General features: G+C 47.3%; 1 protein-coding gene across 1 annotated transcript in view; it reads left to right on the top strand.

Annotated features, from left to right (window-relative positions):
• The window catches only part of SLC7A14 (solute carrier family 7 member 14), a 33,085-nt gene that overhangs the window by 8,173 nt on the left and 6,364 nt on the right, over positions 1–18,548 (top strand). The window contains exons 2-7 of the mRNA XM_074878497.1: positions 5,753–6,152; positions 12,455–12,691; positions 13,394–13,611; positions 15,539–15,685; positions 16,727–16,935; positions 17,491–18,368. Of these exons, the coding sequence (XP_074734598.1) occupies positions 5,849–6,152; positions 12,455–12,691; positions 13,394–13,611; positions 15,539–15,685; positions 16,727–16,935; positions 17,491–18,368 (1,993 nt within the window). The 5' untranslated portion in view covers positions 5,753–5,848. The remainder of the gene's footprint in view (positions 1–5,752; positions 6,153–12,454; positions 12,692–13,393; positions 13,612–15,538; positions 15,686–16,726; positions 16,936–17,490; positions 18,369–18,548) is intronic.

Genomic DNA, 18,548 nt, shown 5'->3' with positions numbered 1-18,548 from the left:
AGCCTGATGCTCCAGAAGATCCCAAGGGGCCCTGACAGCCTGGACCAACCATGAGGTTGGCATGTAATTAACCCTGGCAAAGTTTAGAACAATCCAATATCAAGGGATCTGCTGGCCTTCACCATGACCAGCTTCAATTTCACCTCTGAATGTGTTACTTCAGCTCCCACCTATTCCTCACCTAGGCAGGAAGATGAGCACTCAGCCACCTCAACCTCTTCGTTGCTCGCCTTCATGGACATGCTGCCCCAAGATCGGTGCTCAAATACCAACTTAGCTATTTAGTTTAGGAATTGGGACCCACCAGCTGCCAATCATAAAGGAGCTTTGACATCTCTCCCACCCTTCCTTCTACCTTTTTCCCGATTATTCAGGCAGTCCAGCCTCTCCCCAGAGATGACAGCAGTTAAACCAGCACACTGTATCACCCCTCTGAAGGCTGGAGAGGGGCAAAAGGGGTAATCTCGATGTACATGTTAATTATTTTGCTGCATTACATGCCTATGCTCCTTTAACTCTTACACTAGAGATGAGAATACAAAGTTTAAAGACTCCTGGGGGCTGGCTCTGGATGTGTGGCATCCTTATGTCTTTGGTCAAATTAAATATTTCCTCTTTTATTTTGCTTATTTGTCAAAAGAAGACAATGATGTTTAGCCATCTTACAGCAGTGTTAACATTGGTAAACCACTTAGTGTTGTTACTTACAGATGGAAGTAACAGAAAAGTGATGTTCAACCCCTCCACTTCCATTTTGCTATGAAGACACACACACAAAAATTCCTTGAACCCATTTTTTTAGTTGATGCAACATAAAAAGTTGGTCTTAAACATGAAATATATCTCTAGCTTAACTTAGTGAGAATTTTAGTTTAAATTAACCACAGCTCCGCTTGAATTACTCAAGCAGAGGTAAAAATGGAAAGATTAAAAATAAAAAGAGCCTAAAATTAACAGCAAAGGCACAGGGCCAGATTGCTGAAGCTGGACCCACGTGAGCAGCGCCGGGACTAGCAAGGACCAGCCCTCGCTCTCGGCTCTGTGCCTGGCTTTTAAATCCCTTTAAGGAGGGCTGTGATGGAGACAGAGCCAGATTTTACAGTGGCAGCCCAGCTGGAGATCAACACTGTAAAAACAAGCACATAAAACTCCAAATCAAATCACATTTGCAATGAAAACATTAACGTGACGAGCATCCTCGGCAGAAGGCATCTCTCCGGTCGGCAGCCGCCGGAGCCGCTGCCTGACTCCCGCCGCATCGCGCCGCTGACGTCATTTTTCTCCTTGCTGTAGGAGCTGTAATGAAATTCAGTATCTTGTGTCTCTTCATACGAGCCCGCCTCACCGTTACTGAGCTAGTAATTAAAAGAAAAAGGGGAAGGAAGCAGGGAAGTCAGACTAGCATGTTTCTTCCTCTTTCTTTTGTCCTTCATCTGGGATGCAGCGGGTTTGCTGCCAGGAGCTGCTTTTTGCATCATCTTGAGCCACCTCTTGCAGCCCCTTGAGCCTTTGGGGCTCCCTTTTCCCAGGGGTGATGCTGCAGCCCGGCTCATCACTCAGCCCCTATGCAGAGCAGGGAGCAGGTCTCAGGGCTGTTTCTCCTGCACCATGAACATCCGTGTTACTGTATTTGAGATCCACAGCAGGCACTGCCTCAGTGTTTGAATGGAACCTGCTTCGATCCCACATTTCTGGGGCACATCTCCCCTGAGCAAGGAGAAAGGGGCTTTCGCCATAAAACCCCTGCAGCAAACTGGGTGCTGCTGTCCCACATCCTGGGCCAGGACCACGCCAACCCAGCTGCTCCTGGGGTATCAGAAAGTTTTTCTCTGTAATAATTACTCCTGTGAGCCATGCAAACCAGAGGAAATCCAACCTTTTCCTCTTAATGAGTGCCCCTGCCTGGCTTTCCATCAATACACCAACAGGAGTTCTCTTTTTTCATTTATCACCATCAATGTTCTGTTTCTTGTTGTGTTCCCAGCATTTAAGAGAGGTCTTTGCTCAAGACCTCTGTGGACTCCTGGACAGAGGGGAGTCATTAACAGAAAAATCAAATAAGCCATCCCAAAGCACAGATGAGGTCTGGGGAAGCTCGAGCTGTGGGGAGTGATGAGGATGGGTGATGCTGGGGGTCACCATGCTGCATCCCACCACTTTACATCAGGAATAACTCAGCACCAATCCAGACACTAAGGAAGATCCATGCCTGTAAATACCTAGGGCTCTCCTGACTTGATTACTGTTTTAGTTAATTTACCCTAATGAAGAAGAGTGTTTCGGTACAAACAGCGGTTGCTAACAAGCGCGTGGTGGCAGCAGCAAGCGCCAGCCGGCGAGGCGGCAGCCGGGAAAAACTGATGCAGACTGCCTGATGATGGAGAGCTGTGCAACTCTGAAACCCGGCTGCAGCATCCTGAGTCAGGCTTGTCCCCTCATCTGCCTGGGTTTATAATGAGGAGAGAAGATAAAAAACCCACAAGTAAAAAAATCTCCTTCTCGCTGTGTGCTTCTAGCTAGCCAGGGTTAGTGGAGCAGAGCAGAAGCGAGCTGTCTCTGCCCCATATAAATGGTTGCCATTCATAAGATTTTTTTCTTTTTTATGGTTTCAAATGGAGTGAAACGTTTTCCAAGCTACAGAGCAGCAATATGCTGATCTCACTTAAACATCTGGAATCGTTTCAAATGATCGCTTTAATTGAATACAGTAGCAATTATAGAGTTATTTCATATCAGATGTTTTGGAGGATTTCCCCCCCCCCCCCCCCCTTGATGACTTAGGAGGGGCCATACAAATTGCAGGGCTATGTTGGGCGGCTATGCAGAAGGATCCAATCCCAGCCCAGCCCTGGGCAGCTGCAACAGCTCAGCAGCCTAAATCTGGGTACATCACAGATCCACCAGTCAGTTCCTGCTTTAAATTTAAACCGTTTAAAATATTTAAGTTTTTTTATTATTTTAGCAGTTTTAAATTATTCCTGGACAAGGCTGCAAAAAACCTTGAGGTTTTTTGCAGTGCTGGTGAGAAAGTAATTTCTGTACGCTGATGTGCCTTGAGAGTGAACTGGGCTGTCTGAATCACTCATGCTCAACTCTCTTCAGTTTGGGGGACACACTAATTTTTCCAGGGTGGATGCGGATCCCTCCAGCAAGACCTGAGCATATGCCACACTTCCAAAACCCTTCATCAGCCACTCACAGACACCTCAGACAAGATGATGAAAAATTGGTGATCTCAAACCACATCAGTCGCAACCCCCTTAAAACACAAGGCAGGTTTTCCCATGCCAAAGCACCTCCATGCCACACCATCCTGCCTCTTCTGGTGGCCCAGTGGCTCCTCTGCGAGAAGCACAGCCTTCACAAAAGCATCCAGAAATGGTATAAAGACATCAAGAGCCACAAATCAATTTTTCCCAGTGGTCATCTCTTCCCATAGTTAATCACCCAACTTTTTTTTGTCCAGCCTCAGCTTCCAGCCATTGATTCTCAGTATGCTTTTCTTTATAAGAGTGAAGAGCTGACTCTTCAGTATCTATTATTTTCACCTTGTGGTGAGTTTTTGGCATGAGTAAACCAAGGACAGGTTCACTTGGGAAAAATATTTTCGTACAGTACAAAATACGTGAGAAAATTGCACAGATATAAGAATGTTTAAAGTTGTAACAGTTCAAAAAACAGACAGATAATTCTGCCCGGCTTCTTGGCTAGTTTAAGTCAATTTGGCACAAACCTAAGCACAGCAACCTACGTCTTTCAAACTCAAATAGGAGCATCCATAAAGTCCAAGGAAAAATAATTAAATAAAGGATGGGAAGTGGTTGGGTAAAGTACAGCAAGGCCTCTTTTTGCCAGCCCGTGCTTCAGAGATGCTGTGCTTTGGATAAAAGGAGGATGCATTTTGAGTGGTGATCACTTTGCCTACAGGAGTTATTTACCCTGTGGCTGAAACACAGCCCTGGCAAAGCCGAGCCACCCTGGAGGTGCCAGCACATGGGCATGCTGCCCTGAGGACTGCTCTGCTTCATCCCAGCTGGCGCAGATCCACTGAGCTCTGGCTCAGCTGCCCGCTTCCAACACAAACCTTCATTTAAACCAGAAAGTAAAACCTAAGCTGAGATCCAGCCCATGCTGCAAAACAGCTGACTCCTTGAGCACTCAGTTTTTATTCTCAACCCAAAGATGCACATTTGCTCAAGAGCAGTAACAGTTTTTTCGTACTATTATTCTTAGCTAGAACATCCAGCCTTTCAGCTTGTGGTTGCTCGAGGTAAAAAATCAGCACAATTTGAACTGTGATCAACCAAAACATGAAATGAATGCTGTGTTTTATTTCATAAACTCCAGCAATACAAGGCTGCCTGGTAGATACAATGTAATTTGTTTTGGATGTAAAGATGGAAAAATAATTGTTTTGTCTTCAAGGAAATTAAAAAAAACCAAACTATTTCTGTATTAACAGGAAAGAAGCTGCCAGGCTAAAGTTCATATTTAATAAACTATTTTTCCTGTTCCCTTATATTACCATGCAGAGATTGAGCAAAATAACGAGAACTGACAAAGTCAATAAGTCACCGTGTGTCACTAGGAAGTCATTGCTGCTGGTATTAGGAGCTTGCCTGAGAACTACAGTTTGCTAAAAAACAAGCAGAAAGGGAGGGGGGAAATGGCGGTTGCGGAATAGTTCTTGAAAATATGACCTAAGAAGAAAAAGCACAGAGAAAGAGCAGGACAAGATAATTTAATGCTTTTTAAGACAATTTCAAGATTTGGAATCATAAGACAATTTTAAGGCAGTCTTAAAGCTTCTGCTGAGCTCTTCTCTCAGCTTGCCTTAACTATGCAGAAGCTGGACCCCAAAGCTTGTTGCAGTTACTCCAGAAAAACAACATCTCTTAATTTAAAATGTATTTCTAAAAGAGTATTTAAATAACTAAACGATGAAGTGATGATTTGAGCGAAGAAACCACACTAAGGACTTTTTTTAACCACATGATTCATTGGCACCTGAACAAGCAGCACCCTTTAAAACTTTCCCCTTTAGGATTCACCAAGATGATGGTAGCACACAAAAAGAAAAAACAACCAGTACAGCCAGACAGCTGTAAAGTCAACTTCCCTGTAAGGGCCAATTCATGGTGATCAAGCCCCATAGCCAGCTGTCTCAACAGGCTGGATATAGCAGCAAAGCTACTGTCCCAGATTCTCTTTTTTTGCAGAGTAGGTGGAGCATAGTGATGTCCCACAGAAGTTCCCCATGTGGCCTGGCATGGTGATGGTGGGCTGACACATGGTGCCAGCATCCCAGGAGCATCCCTGCTGCCGGAACATGCTGCAGTGCTGCCAGGCTTGGAGTTGGGATTGGTCCCTGCCAGGACCCCACTTGACACGGTGGCCACCAGCACCTTGTGGTTATACAGAGCCATCATCACTTCTGGTAGCAATTAAGCAATTAATGGGCATTTGGAGGGCATCAGGTTTCTGCTGCTTACAGGGCTGTATTAATAAACTGGGGCTAAAACTGTGCAGACATACATAAAGGGGGGCAGAGCATCTCTGCTGTACAAAACAACTGGGATGGAGAAAGGAGATTTCTCCAGAGCAGCAGCACTGGCAATAGCAAAGGTCCCCTCAGCCCCCAGGGCTCTCCCAGCACTGAAACCAGCTTGAGGGCCCCTTTTGGTTTCTCCATGTGGAGCACATCCCTCTTTCTTTGCTATTCCAGTTAAAAACTACGTTCCTCTCTTTGCAGCTGGGCCACCAGCACAGGAGGGAGATGCAGCCACAGCCCTGAGCGGGTGCTACCAAAACCATCCGTGATCCACCTCCACCAAGCCCAACACCAGCCATGAGTGGCTTCTTCTCACGCTTGGACCCACGGCGGGTGCCATGGGGGGCGGCGGGCCATGCCCTGCGCACCCGCGTCCTGCGCACCAAACCCGTGGAGTCAATGCTGGAGGGCACGGGGACCGCCGCCGCCCAGGGTGCCAGGCTGGCCAAGGTCCTCACCACCCTCGACCTCATCTCCCTCGGCGTCGGGAGCTGTGTGGGCACTGGCATGTACGTCGTGTCTGGCTTGGTAGCCAAGGAGATGGCAGGACCCGGGGTCATCGTTTCCTTCATCATCGCTGCCGTCGCCTCCATCTTGTCAGGTGAGTCGTGTGGGTGCGTTTTTGAGTAACACGTCATCTCGTGCATCCTCTGGCTCCATCCATGGGTGGATGCCTGGCAGGACCCACGCTCAGCAACACAAGCTACGAGGAGGTAGCAACTTCCCCGTAGACTAAAAAAGCCTTTCACACTGAGCTTACCCAGCTCATGGGGTGTCTCTCACTGTCCAAATATCAAACCAAACCTTGTACTGGGAACCAGCAGCCCAAGCATAATTACCCCAATGAGCTGCTGATGACTTCCCCAAGGATGGAGCCTGTGGTCAATATATTTTGAAACACCGGAGAGTTTTGCAGTGTGTGTCCCAGGCAGAGAGCACGGCCAAGCCACAGCATTGGAGCAAGAGCACAACGTGGCTTGTGGGAAATCCTTTTTCAACAGGAAGGGTGTCAGTGGCTTGGGTAGCATCAGGGCCAGCTTCTTTTGTAGTGGACATTGCTAACAGTTAAAAAATTCCTCAATTAGTTTTAGAGTTGGTTTTATTGGCTCCTATTTGTGCAGGATCGTTCTCTGAATTTCCAAACAAAAACCACAACAAACAAATGTGCCGAGAGAGAGGAATTATGTATTTTAGTGAAAAGCTGGTGAATTCCGTCTCCTCCGTAGGAACCCAGCTGAGCATATGGCTCGAGCTGTGGTTTCCACATGAAGCCCGTACTGCTGGCATTTGTCCTTTCCAGATCAGTGCTAACACGATGATGTGATGTTCCTGCTCAGAGGACTTTGCATGCTGTGTCAGTCTGGTATCCAGCTTTTATCCACGGGTTGGATAAGGAAACTTGAGTAAATGGCAAAGGGCTTTGATAGAAGACAGGAACAGCAAACACAGCAAAATGACCTGGCTCAGCTTTTCAAGTCTCTGGATTTTTGTAGGGGGAGGTGAAAGTACATCTTGCTCTTTCCCTGAAGGTTGCAGTGCTGCTCCATGGAGATCCCACCAAAGTCCATGTGAGTCTGAATCCCCTGCAGCCCAGAGGGACAACCCTGGCACAGCACAGGAACAAGTGTCACGCTCTCCCCAAAGCCATGCCAAGGAACGATCCCAGCAAAGCTGGCTGGGGACACCACACTGGCAGTCCTGCCTCCCTCCTCCCCAGTCAGACCCCGCTAACAAGCCAGCCTGGACACATTTACCACTGGTTCAACAAGAACAAGAGCTGAGAGAATGCAATGAGATCTGATGCTCATTTGAGATCCCAACACAACAAATGAACCAAACTGCCCATTTTTTAACTGAGGTAGTAGATAGCATCAGTGTCTTTATCCTTTCCCACTGCCTGCTTGCTCTCCTCTACAAGGGTTTTTCTGGCCATGATGCAATCCAAGAGCAAACAGAGCCTGGGTGGGTCTCATTTAACAAAAACACACTGTCCTCCAAAAGGGGCTTTTTCACCCCAGACACGAGCCCTGCCCCGCAGCAGGGAGCTCCTCCTGCCTTCGCCCACGGGAGCCCGCGCCACTTCCCACTTAGCTTTCATCTCCCCTTGCTTTTGTAGCCCTGGGAAAGTGTTTTGTGAAGGATGCAGTGTTTTGATAGTCTCCTTGGCTGCTTCCTCACTTTGTGGTTGACACTGCTGTTGTTTGTAACAGCAACACGTTTTTGGCAAGTAAAACTGAGCAAGGGTTTGGGAGCCAGACGGGCTATCGGGCTCGTCAGGGACATGATTTCAGCTCTCATATCACGGTCACTCCCTGTGAACTGGGCAGTGAGCTCAGGTAAACATGCACAGACAGATTTGAAGGAGTTTCTCACAGTTTTAAGGCCAGATGGGACCACTAGATCACCTGCTTTCCTGTGATGTATTGAAGATCACAGAGTCAGATCCCACTGCCTGCACAGTGAACCCAAGAGGTTTTGGGCTAAAAAAGCCCCTTCCAGAAAGCCATTCAGCTCCCCTGGGAGGCAGCCACGGGGAGGCCCATCTGGGCAGGTCCCACTGGTGGGAAACCCCTCCACACTGTTTAGTGTGGTTTCAGTTAGGGATTTTTTCTAATTTCATCTATCCGACAAATTCCAGTTATGCCTTCTCCTAGGTTTAAGCAACATGTGCCCCATCAGGGTACTTACAGACATAGCATAATCGATTAACCTGATAAATTAAATTAAATCAATCTCTTTCATTCTCTCACTGGGAGGACTTTTATTCAACTCTCAAACAGAAGCATTTGCCCAACTTCCCACCACAAAGCCTCCAGTGCAGGGGACACCGCAGGCTCCCTCCATCAGCTGCAGCCACTGCGATTCCCCTACTCTCACCCCTGTGTCTAACTAAAACCTCTTCTTGGCAACAATCAGCAGTTTGACTCTTGCCCAACCCCACTGCCCTCTCCACAGCCTTTTCCACCATCCATTGCTTGTCCCTGTGGTGATCTCCTTTCCTAAAGCAATACAACCTTATTGATCACATTGTGCAAACCCCTTACCGTGAGCTCAGGCCAGGGTCAAGTCCTCCCCCATGATGGTTACCAGCATGGGATAATTTTCTCTGCCACACAACCCCACAGGCTTTGGTGTCAGGCTCTGCAAGGAAAGAAGAGACTCTCTGTCCTACAGGAACTGCTCTGCAACCCCAGCAACCCTTGATGGGGATTTCAAGCACCAAGCCATGCAGTTCTGGAACACATTGCCATGCTCTTACCTGGTACCCACATGGGAGCAGTCTCAGCAACATCCAGGGTGCACAACAGAGCAGGGGAGAGATGAGCATGTGCCTCAGGTGCTGCCTGGCTGCAGGACAAGGGCTGGGATGAGGGACTCCAGCTGCAGCTGATCATGAGCTGCTTGGGTGGTGCTGGAGAGATGGAAGTCCTTTTTCTAAGGAAGCTTTCTTTATGGAGCTCCCTTTTATGTATCTGCTCACAGCAATCATGAAACACAATGGACAGGCTCAGTGGGTTGCTGAAAATAGGATTTTGCTATATCTCTGCCTCGATAAATTGGGTGCTCTGGGTTAACGAAGGATGGTCCCTCTGGATTTCTTGTGTGCATGAATTAATAGGTGTTAACTCCAGCGCTGCTGAAAAGCCCCTTCTTGAAGTCTTGTTTCACCTGAAACATCACTCCCATCATGCCAGTGCCCTGTGGGATGTCTCATGGTCCCTGTGTGGCCTCATGGCAATGAGAGGGTCAGCAGCCACACCACGACCACAGCCACCACAGCCCTGGCACACCAGAAGCAGGGCAGCCGCCAAGAAGGTGCACAGAGCTGAGGTGCTTGCACCAGTTCCTTGTGCCACTGGTTGTGCTGCCCAGTGGCAGTTGCAGCACTGGGATTTGAAGCCAGTGGGGACTTCGTGATCCCTCTCCTGCCCCACTGAGGTACCGCTCACCACAAGAGTCCCCACCAGGCAGGTCAGGATGCCCAGTGTGAGACCAAAACAGCGCTAACCCAGAAGCACCTAACCTATGTACTTCTGTATGCAAAGCTGCTGGCTGCCTCACCTCCCGCCCTCAAACAAGATAAACCAGAGAATGGAGAGGTCAATTAAATCTGAAAAATGGAGGGTTGTAGATGGGATCTTGGAAGGGACAATGTCATGGACCAAACCACTCAGCTGTGTTTGTGTCCTTCTGAATAATATCAATAACTGTATAATTACACCAGCGTAATGACTGTCACACCAATTACACGGTGTAGCTGATATTCAAGTAAAAGAAATGGTCTTCTGTAAAAAGACTGCTCTTCCAAACAGCCACTGTGCTGGTTTGTTTTCTGCAGAAAATTGCAAACATTCTTGATTAGGTGGGGGGGAGAAATCTGTCTCCAAATTCAAAGAGTTGTGGCGGGGAGGATGCGCCCAGACTCCCCCTGCAGCCCTGGGGCAGGGCTGGCTGCACAGGGGCACCAGGAGAGCTGCATCTCTCCAGGTGCTGGGGGATGAGGCGATGAATAGCTGGGTCTGCCAAGGAGTGACTGAGTAACACGGTTTCGTTATGCAGTTGTATTACAATAATAATAATAATAATAGTAATACACTACTGATGCAGCAGAGATTAGTGAGATAAAATCTGCACCTAATAAACTATGATATTATCTGCACCCAGATAAAATCTGCACCCTAATAAATTATGATATTATCTTCCTTTTTAAGTAGAGAGGAAAGTGCTGTGAACCCTGTTTCTGATGGAGGACCTGCAGCACCACAAAGCAAAGTGATATGATTATTAATGCCACCTGATACAGCCACTGGCAGTCAAGAATGGAGAGCAGATCTTGCATTGTGTGTCCCCTGGACTGGATACTGCGTGCTATGATAAAAAAGTAGTTTATTTTCTTAATATATGCTGATACCTAATGGAGATATCCACAATGTGTTGCTGTACTCAATGCACAGTGAAAGGTTACTCTTCTATTTTGGGATCCTAGTAGTGTAATTGAAAACTCAAATATTTTATACATATTAATGTCTTTGCTTTGCCATTATCATTCTGTATCAATAACAATCCTCTTTAATCCTTATCTTGTCATTGGCTAAAAGTAGAGCTGCCTCCAAGAAAAATTATATGATTTTTAAGGCCATCAAAGAGAGAAACTAGATACTTGTCCCCATCAGAGCACCTGTTTCATAAATCATTCAGGCCTGTAGTTATCTGTGACTGTCTTACCTTTGCCGAGTGCATGTATTTTTCATCAGCTTTGAATAATGACTGTCTGTAGGACTGGATGATGGGGATGTCTTGCTGCTCCTGCAGTTGGGCCTGCTTTACAGAAATCAAGTTTTGAAGAGTCCCATTGCAAAGCACTGCCAGCATCGTGCGTGCAAGTTAAACAGTTAATGGAATGTAAAAATCCACCACTACCAAGAAAGGAAACACCACCAAATTCAGCTTAGAGATTTAATTCTGTGTCTGTACTGTGTAAAAACTGCAATTACAGTAAGAGCGGAGACCTAATAACATTTTTATAAATTATTCATTCCTCTCTCTCTATACTGAACAGATTGCAAATTTGAAGCAATTATTATCTTCTAAATAGAGAATAGTTGTTGTTAAAGAACTCAATAATTACTACGTGTTGCACAACGATAATAATGACCCTAACCCATTAACCCATACAAGCTGAACTGGGGTCTTTGGAGCAGGGACTTAATCAGTGTTCAACACGCAGGAGGCAGTGCACCCTTCCAGCACTTGTTCTGACTAATATTTGGGGAATTTATGACTAAGTCCATCCATTCCTTTTAAATAAAAGCTAATGGTTGTTTTAAGACAGAAATGTGTCAGGGTCAGGTTTTTATTGAAAAGTATCCTGACATAGTAAGTACACAGGGAGTTTGGAAAGTATTGAAGTCCACTGAAATCTCCCAAACAGTTCCAGTTAAATATTTCTTTTTGCTTTTCTTTTATTCTTCAAAGTCAGATTTGCAACTGTTCTTCAGAATAAGACATGTAACAATTTTAAGTGTTAAAATAACTTACGTTCTCTATGTAAGATGGCTTCAAACTCCTCTAGCATGGGTATGAATGAGAGTAGGGATGGTCGGGACAGTGCTCGTGGCTGGATCTGCGTAGCAATAATCCAAGATAGGCGCTTGGAGATTGCACAGTTGGGGCAGGGAGAGGTGTAACCTTCTGTGAGCCCTCCTGTGGCATCTTGCTCTAGGTTGAGGCTGAGCAACGCTGGTCCAGGATGCCGTGCAACAGCTATAACCATCCTTGTCCTCCTTGTGCCCTACAGTGCTTTGGAGAAACCCAAACACTGTCTTCTGGCAGGTCTCACTGGGTTTCTGCAGCCAAAAGCTCTGGGAGCTTGTCAGAATATTGATACCACAAATAAAACATTTGATAAAATCCCAGGAAAAATGGCAAAAATCATATTATGGTGTTACTGTTGGATGGGAAAGAAAAGATATCTATCACCATCAAAGCTACTGCAGGGAAACAAGGCTCCAAGGACTGCACCACCAGTGCTGCCCAGTTCTGCTCCTCATGCATTAATTCCCACCCCAGATTTGGTTTTGTGTCTGTGGGGGCTGCAGTTGGCCATGCCAGAGGGTCCCACATGAGAGAAGGCTCTTCTACAATGGGCTGTAAAGGTTTGGCTTGTTCGAACTGTGTGTCTTAAAAAAAAAAAAAAAATCCACCATAGCTTGGTTTTAATGGGCTGCCAAGCGATTGGGGAGGGAGGGTCACCACGGCCCCCTGTGATGTCTCTGGGTTCCTGATGCTAACTACAGCCCCAAGCACCTCCTGGCACCTCCAAACAGGTGGGACAAAGGCAGTTTTACTTTTTTCCTTTTCCAAGCACATTTTCCTTATGTTGCTTCGTATTTTTCTAAACAGGCGTTTGCTACGCTGAGTTTGGTGTGCGGGTCCCCAAGACCACGGGCTCTGCCTACACCTACAGCTACGTGACAGTGGGGGAGTTCGTTGCGTTCTTCATCGGCTGGAACCTCATCCTGGAGTACCTGATCGGCACGGCCGCGGGCGCCAGCGCCCTCAGCAGCATGTTCGACTCGTTGGCCAACCACACCATCAGCCGCTGGATGATCAACAGCATCGGGACGTTGAACGGACTAGGTGTGTCATGCCGTGCATAGCTACCTGCATTAATCAGGGCCTGAAAAGTAACTGAAAGCTCGTCAAAAGTCAGACATGGATATTAGGCTTCATTCATTATTTACCATCCGTCTGCTTCTGGTACTTTGCCTTTGCAGTCTGGTTCACAGACAGGATTCAGGGGGATGGGATACACAATACTTTGAGCCCCTTTGGGATGAGCTGGCATTTTACAGAATAAGTACAATCCTGTTAAGGCACACACAGAGGCTTGTTAAAGAGTACAAGCTGCTGTCTGCAGTGCTGCTGTGTAGAAATCCAGGGCTGTGATGGTCCTGTATGACCAGCAGTTCCCGCAACAGTCCATGGGTCCTACCAGTAAGTAAAACAGCTAACTGTCCTGTACTTGTGTCATAAAAACTTAATGTTTGATTGATTTTTAATTGATACTTGGTAGATACCTGTTATGCAAACTGGGACCTGATCATTTGTTTGCTGTCCTCCCCAAACTCCTAACAGTGTCTTGAGGCATTAAGATTTATTATCCTAATAAAACCATTTTTGCCAGTGGAGGCAGGGGCATCTGGAGACCACCTTTGCAATGACACCAAGGAGTTCTGCAAAGCTTCAGGGTCTGAAAAGTGTTTTAAAAAGCCCCCACAGAGTTTCTGGAGATGCTTTCCACAGCTGTGGATGGAGAGTTACCTCTTTTCTCTTACCTAGGGAAAGGAGAGGAGTCATACCCTGACCTTCTTGCTCTGGTCATTGCTGTCATTGTCACCATCATCGTGGCCATGGGGGTGAAGAACTCAGTGGGGCTGAACAACGTGCTCAACGTCATTAACCTGGCAGTCTGGATCTTCATCATGATTGCTGGTCTCTTCTATGTCAAAGGTGACAACTGGTCTGAAGGGCAATTCCTGCCATTTGGATGGCCAGGGGTAAGTCCTGGGTGCATGAAGAGACACGCAGCACCTAAGTGGTGACATCCACCTGCCACGCGCTCAGCTTTGCTTGTGGTATACGTACCCTACTTCCACTGCACTCTCCAAATCTCAACCCTGCCAAACCCACCTGCACTTTGGCCAGGGACCTCCAACTTCCACCACTTCCAGCTTGGATCCAGACCTCCTTGCTCCACCAAATCCAAAGGGTGTGGGCAATGCTTTGCCCATATCTCCTGCCACCTCTCAGAATAAACCTACAACTTTTCCAAAATGTCCTCCTGGAGAGCCAAACTCCACGTGAAAATATACACCAGGAAATGCCACTAATTGCCAGGCAATGGAGAAAATTGCAGTGGCTGTCCGAGACAGGGCGCTCAGGAGGAGCTGGCTCAGCCTCTGCAGAGGGGGAAGTACTTGTGTTGGCTGGTTTTCAACAACAATGTTCTCAAGCATTTGTTTTGAGCACTTCATAATGCCACCTGCCAGTACTTATTTTATGGATGTTCCCTCAAAGCTTACTGAGAATTTGGACATATTTGGCTTTTTTAGCTTGCTTGCACTGGTTTTTATCCAAGGATGAACAGAGACTGAAAATATCTCAGCTGGCCTAAACCCAAGATAATTTCTCAGATTTACACTGCTCGACTCCATCGGGGTTTTGTGCAGAAAAATAAGCAAGAAAGTAAAGTAAACCAAGAATCTTGATTATTGAAAGGGTCCCAAGCTGCCACACAGTCCCTGCACCTCCCTTCAGTAAATCAATACCTCTCTGTCAGAGAACAACAGTGAGAAGAGCACTGAGGCCCGTTTGAGAGGAGAGGTCATATTTACCTTTGGATTGTGCTTGGCTTTTTGTGCCATACAATAGGAATTAAAAAGAGAAAATAGAAAATAGCTGTTTTGCTCCAATTCAACTCACCAAATATCTCCTGGCAAAACTCCATAGTTTTAAAAGATACATATCCAAAACACCCCAAAACCAATAGGGTCTTCCCGTCGTTTTCAGCTGGTTGGTTGTCTCTCAAATTGTTTGTAAAAGTAAATCCAGCACAGCGCAAGCATGAGATCCCCAGGAGTGTAGTGGATACTTAAAAAAGGTAATTGCAGGTAGTCCCCTTAAAGAGGTGAGTTTCACTGTGTGCTCAGCTGAGATGACAGAGATGTGATGGACATGATACCCATCTATCTAGCTAGATGTATGCGAGAGCTTCACAACTGCAAATTAGCTCACTCACAGTCACACAGTCTTTAGCCTGCTTCAGCGTTTCTTTCCTATAAATGTCCTTGTTAATATTGTATATTTTAAAAAATCGCATTAAAAAAATAGCTAAACAGTACAAATAATTCCTCATCCAAGTGCTCCAACGTGTGCTCCTAAACTGTCTGCAGCTTCCAAGCAAAACAGAGGTTGTTTGGAAAGCGGCGCACATCTGACTGTTGCTGCTCTCTTCTGCTTCCTCTGCTAGCGGATCTTGCTGCCACATGAGACATCTTGCTAAGATGGAACGTGTAAACATGCTCCAGGTCCCTACTAATATAAATGGATTTGGGCTGGAGGATTGTGAAAGCAAACCTGAATTTGGTTAATTGTGTCCTCTGTCACTGCCAGGATCTCCCAGCAGATTCGGGCACTGTGCAGGCACAGGTTTGTGGTGCACCACGAGTGAGATGCGGATGCCTCCAGTGACTCGAGCAGCACGTTGAAATCTTTTCCCTAGACCAGATCACTGGGTTATGGGTGCTCCCAGGGTCAGTCCCCAGATGGGAATGCTCAGCTCTATGTGTGCACACCTGACCTGCCCCCACTCACTCTTTAGCTCAGACAAGGCAGAACTGGGCTCCTTCATTTTTGCTCAGTTCCCTCTCCCTGGTTGGGTGCCAGCCTCCCTCCTGGCACTCAGGTACTCGATCCTCCTTGCAGGTTCTCAAAGGGGCTGCGACGTGTTTCTATGCCTTCATTGGCTTCGACATCATTGCTACTACAGGAGAAGAAGCAAAGAGTCCCAACACCTCCATCCCCTACGCCATCACAGCCTCGCTCGTCACGTGCTTGACAGCATATGTGTCTGTAAGTACTGGCTATACATACGTAAAAGTACATAAATATATATGTATGCGCATATAGACATATATATATTTTAAAAAAAGTGTGTATATACATATCTAGCATGTCCCTTCTGGACATCTGCACGGCTCCCCTCCCTGTGAGCCAGGGTGTCAGTCTGACCCTCGGACAAGGGCCCTTTCTTTGGCGGGGACTGAGACATCAGCTGTGTTTCTGTGTGACTGTGGTGTCCTGCCGAGACTCCCCGCGGCCCCAGCCTGGTTTGTCCCCAGGCTCCTGTCACCCTGCCGAGATCCCTCTGCCAGCTGCAGGGAGATGGTGGCAGCTGTTTTTTTCCTCACGCCTCATCCCCATCCACAGCTATTTTTGCAACCAGAAGTGCAGCGAAGTGGAAGGAGCAACAGCATTGCAGCAACCTTTCTACATGTTTTCAGGAAAAGCAGCACTGACTCTGCTGGAGATATGGGAGGGAATTCCAAGTGAGGGTGAGGATGGGTAGGGATGGCTATGTGAGAGGTATCCAGCTGCTCTGCACCCCAGTAAATTCATATCTGTACTCAGAGATTTTCCCTGTAAAAGGACAAAACTGAATCACGAAGGAGAAAAAATATCGCTCTGATTGTTTCAAAGAGACTCACCCACTGCCTCTCCTGCAGCGTGGTGAGCTTCCTCGCAACCATTTTCTCTTTGGCTCAAATAGGATCAGAGTGTTGCCCCAGGCAATGCCATCTTGGGTTTTGGGTCTGTCCTGTGGGGAGTGCATGACTCAGGCAGTGCTGTCCCCACACAGGAACTGCCCAGTGTGTTATTAACCCCACCGAGTCCCACCAGCCTCCTGCACCACCACTGCAGCAAGGTTCAAGGTGTCACCTTCTTGCCTTCGGAGGCCTTACCTCTAGCATTTTACATCCCCTCCACAGGGGACATAGGGATATAATCCCAATCAGACTTGAAATTTTTTGGCTTTCCACCCTTGAGAAGCAGCTACCACACCCTGTGAGTTCCCAGCTGACAACCATGTCCTGTTCCTCTTGCCTTCCCCAGGTGAGCATCATCCTCACACTGATGGTGCCTTACGATGCCATCGACACCGAGTCCCCACTGATGGAAATGTTTGTGGTCCATGGCTTCTATGCAGCCAAGTTCATCGTTGCCATCGGGTCTGTAGCCGGCTTGACCGTCAGCTTGCTGGGCTCCCTCTTCCCAATGCCAAGAGTCATTTATGCCATGGCTGGTGATGGGCTGCTCTTCAGGTCAGTCATGCCTGTGCTGACACTGTTTTTTTTTCTCCCTTGGGACCCGGAGGGGAAGTGTGCTGGGAGGGATGGGGACTGTCCTGCACCCTGAGAGCCTGGTGCCATCACTGCAGGGCCCAACAGGCATGCACAGACTCAGTGTTTGCAGAATGGGGCACACACCAAAGCAAAATCCTAGGGAAAAGAAATCAGGAGAAATCTACACAAAAGTTTCTCATTTGATGCTGGTACCTAGAGATTCAGCTTATGGGAGGATGAGCGTTTAATTCAAGAGTAACTTGCAAAGGAGAGCAGTTTATATGCATAAAATCTTGGCATTTGGTTGCACCTGTCCAAGTGCCCATTTCAGAGCTGGTTAGACCTAGATCTAACTCCAGATCCAGTCTCAGCAGTATTTCCAGTCCCCAGGTGTCTGGAGTCTAAGCATCAAAAAACTACAAGAGCTGAAGGGATAACATCTCTGACACTGGCCTCTCCAGCCGAGTAAGTTATTGCAACAGGGAACTCCTGTCATCTGCAATTTTAACCTTCTGCAACTGTTTCGCACTCTAGATTTTTGTCCCACGTCAGTTCTTACACGGAAACTCCCGTAGTGGCTTGTATTGTCTCCGGATTCCTCGCAGCGCTGCTCTCCTTGCTGGTCAGCCTGCGGGACCTGATAGAAATGATGTCCATCGGCACGCTGCTCGCCTACACGCTGGTCTCTGTCTGTGTCCTGCTCCTCCGATACCAGCCTGAGAGTGACATCGATGGCTTCGTCAAATTCCTCTCCGAAGAGCACACCAAGAAGAAGGAAGGCATCCTGGCTGACTGTGAGAAGGAAGCTTGCTCCCCAGGGAGTGAGGGAGAAGAGTTCACTGGCCCACCAACCAACACATGCGGGGCAAAAAATCTGCCATCGCTGGGGGATAACGAGATGCTAATTGGGAAATCTGATAAATCCACCTACAATGTGAATCACCCCAATTACGGCACGGTCGACATGACCTCAGGGATAGAGGCAGATGAGTCAGAGAACATTTACCTCATTAAACTGAAGAAGTTGATTGGCCCTCGCTACTACACAATGAGGATCCACCTTGGACTGCCAGGGAAAATGGACCGCCCCACGGTAGCCACTGGCCACACAGTCACCACCTGCGTGCTTCTCCTCTTTGTCCTGATGTTCATCTTCTGCTCCTTCATCATTTTCGGGTCAGACTACATCTATGAGCAGAGCTGGTGGGCTGTCCTCCTCGTTGTGCTGATGATCCTGCTCATCGTCGTGCTGGTGTTTGTGATCTTGCAGCAGCCAGAAAACCCCAAGAAGCTGCCCTACATGGCGCCTTGTCTCCCCTTTGTCCCTGCCTTTGCTATGCTGGTGAATATCTATCTCATGCTGAAGCTCTCCACAGTCACATGGATCCGATTTGCCGTCTGGTGTTTTGTGGGTGAGTCCCAGATTCATTTATTTTAATTTTTTAATTGACACTCTTTTGAAAAGATGTTAATAATAACTTCCCTAATTAGAGTGCTTAGGCTGATGCTTCTTCAGCTGGGACATACCCAGTCCTTTACATTTGCCCCTTGTCAACCTGAAGTTCTTAGAAACCTCGGTTAATCAAGCCCCT

The sequence above is a fragment of the Strix uralensis genome, chromosome 9 (assembly GCF_047716275.1).
Source record: "Strix uralensis isolate ZFMK-TIS-50842 chromosome 9, bStrUra1, whole genome shotgun sequence".
Taxonomy (NCBI): domain Eukaryota; kingdom Metazoa; phylum Chordata; class Aves; order Strigiformes; family Strigidae; genus Strix; species Strix uralensis.
Note: the sequence above shows the minus strand (reverse complement) of the source record. Positions and strands in the feature narration are given on the sequence as shown.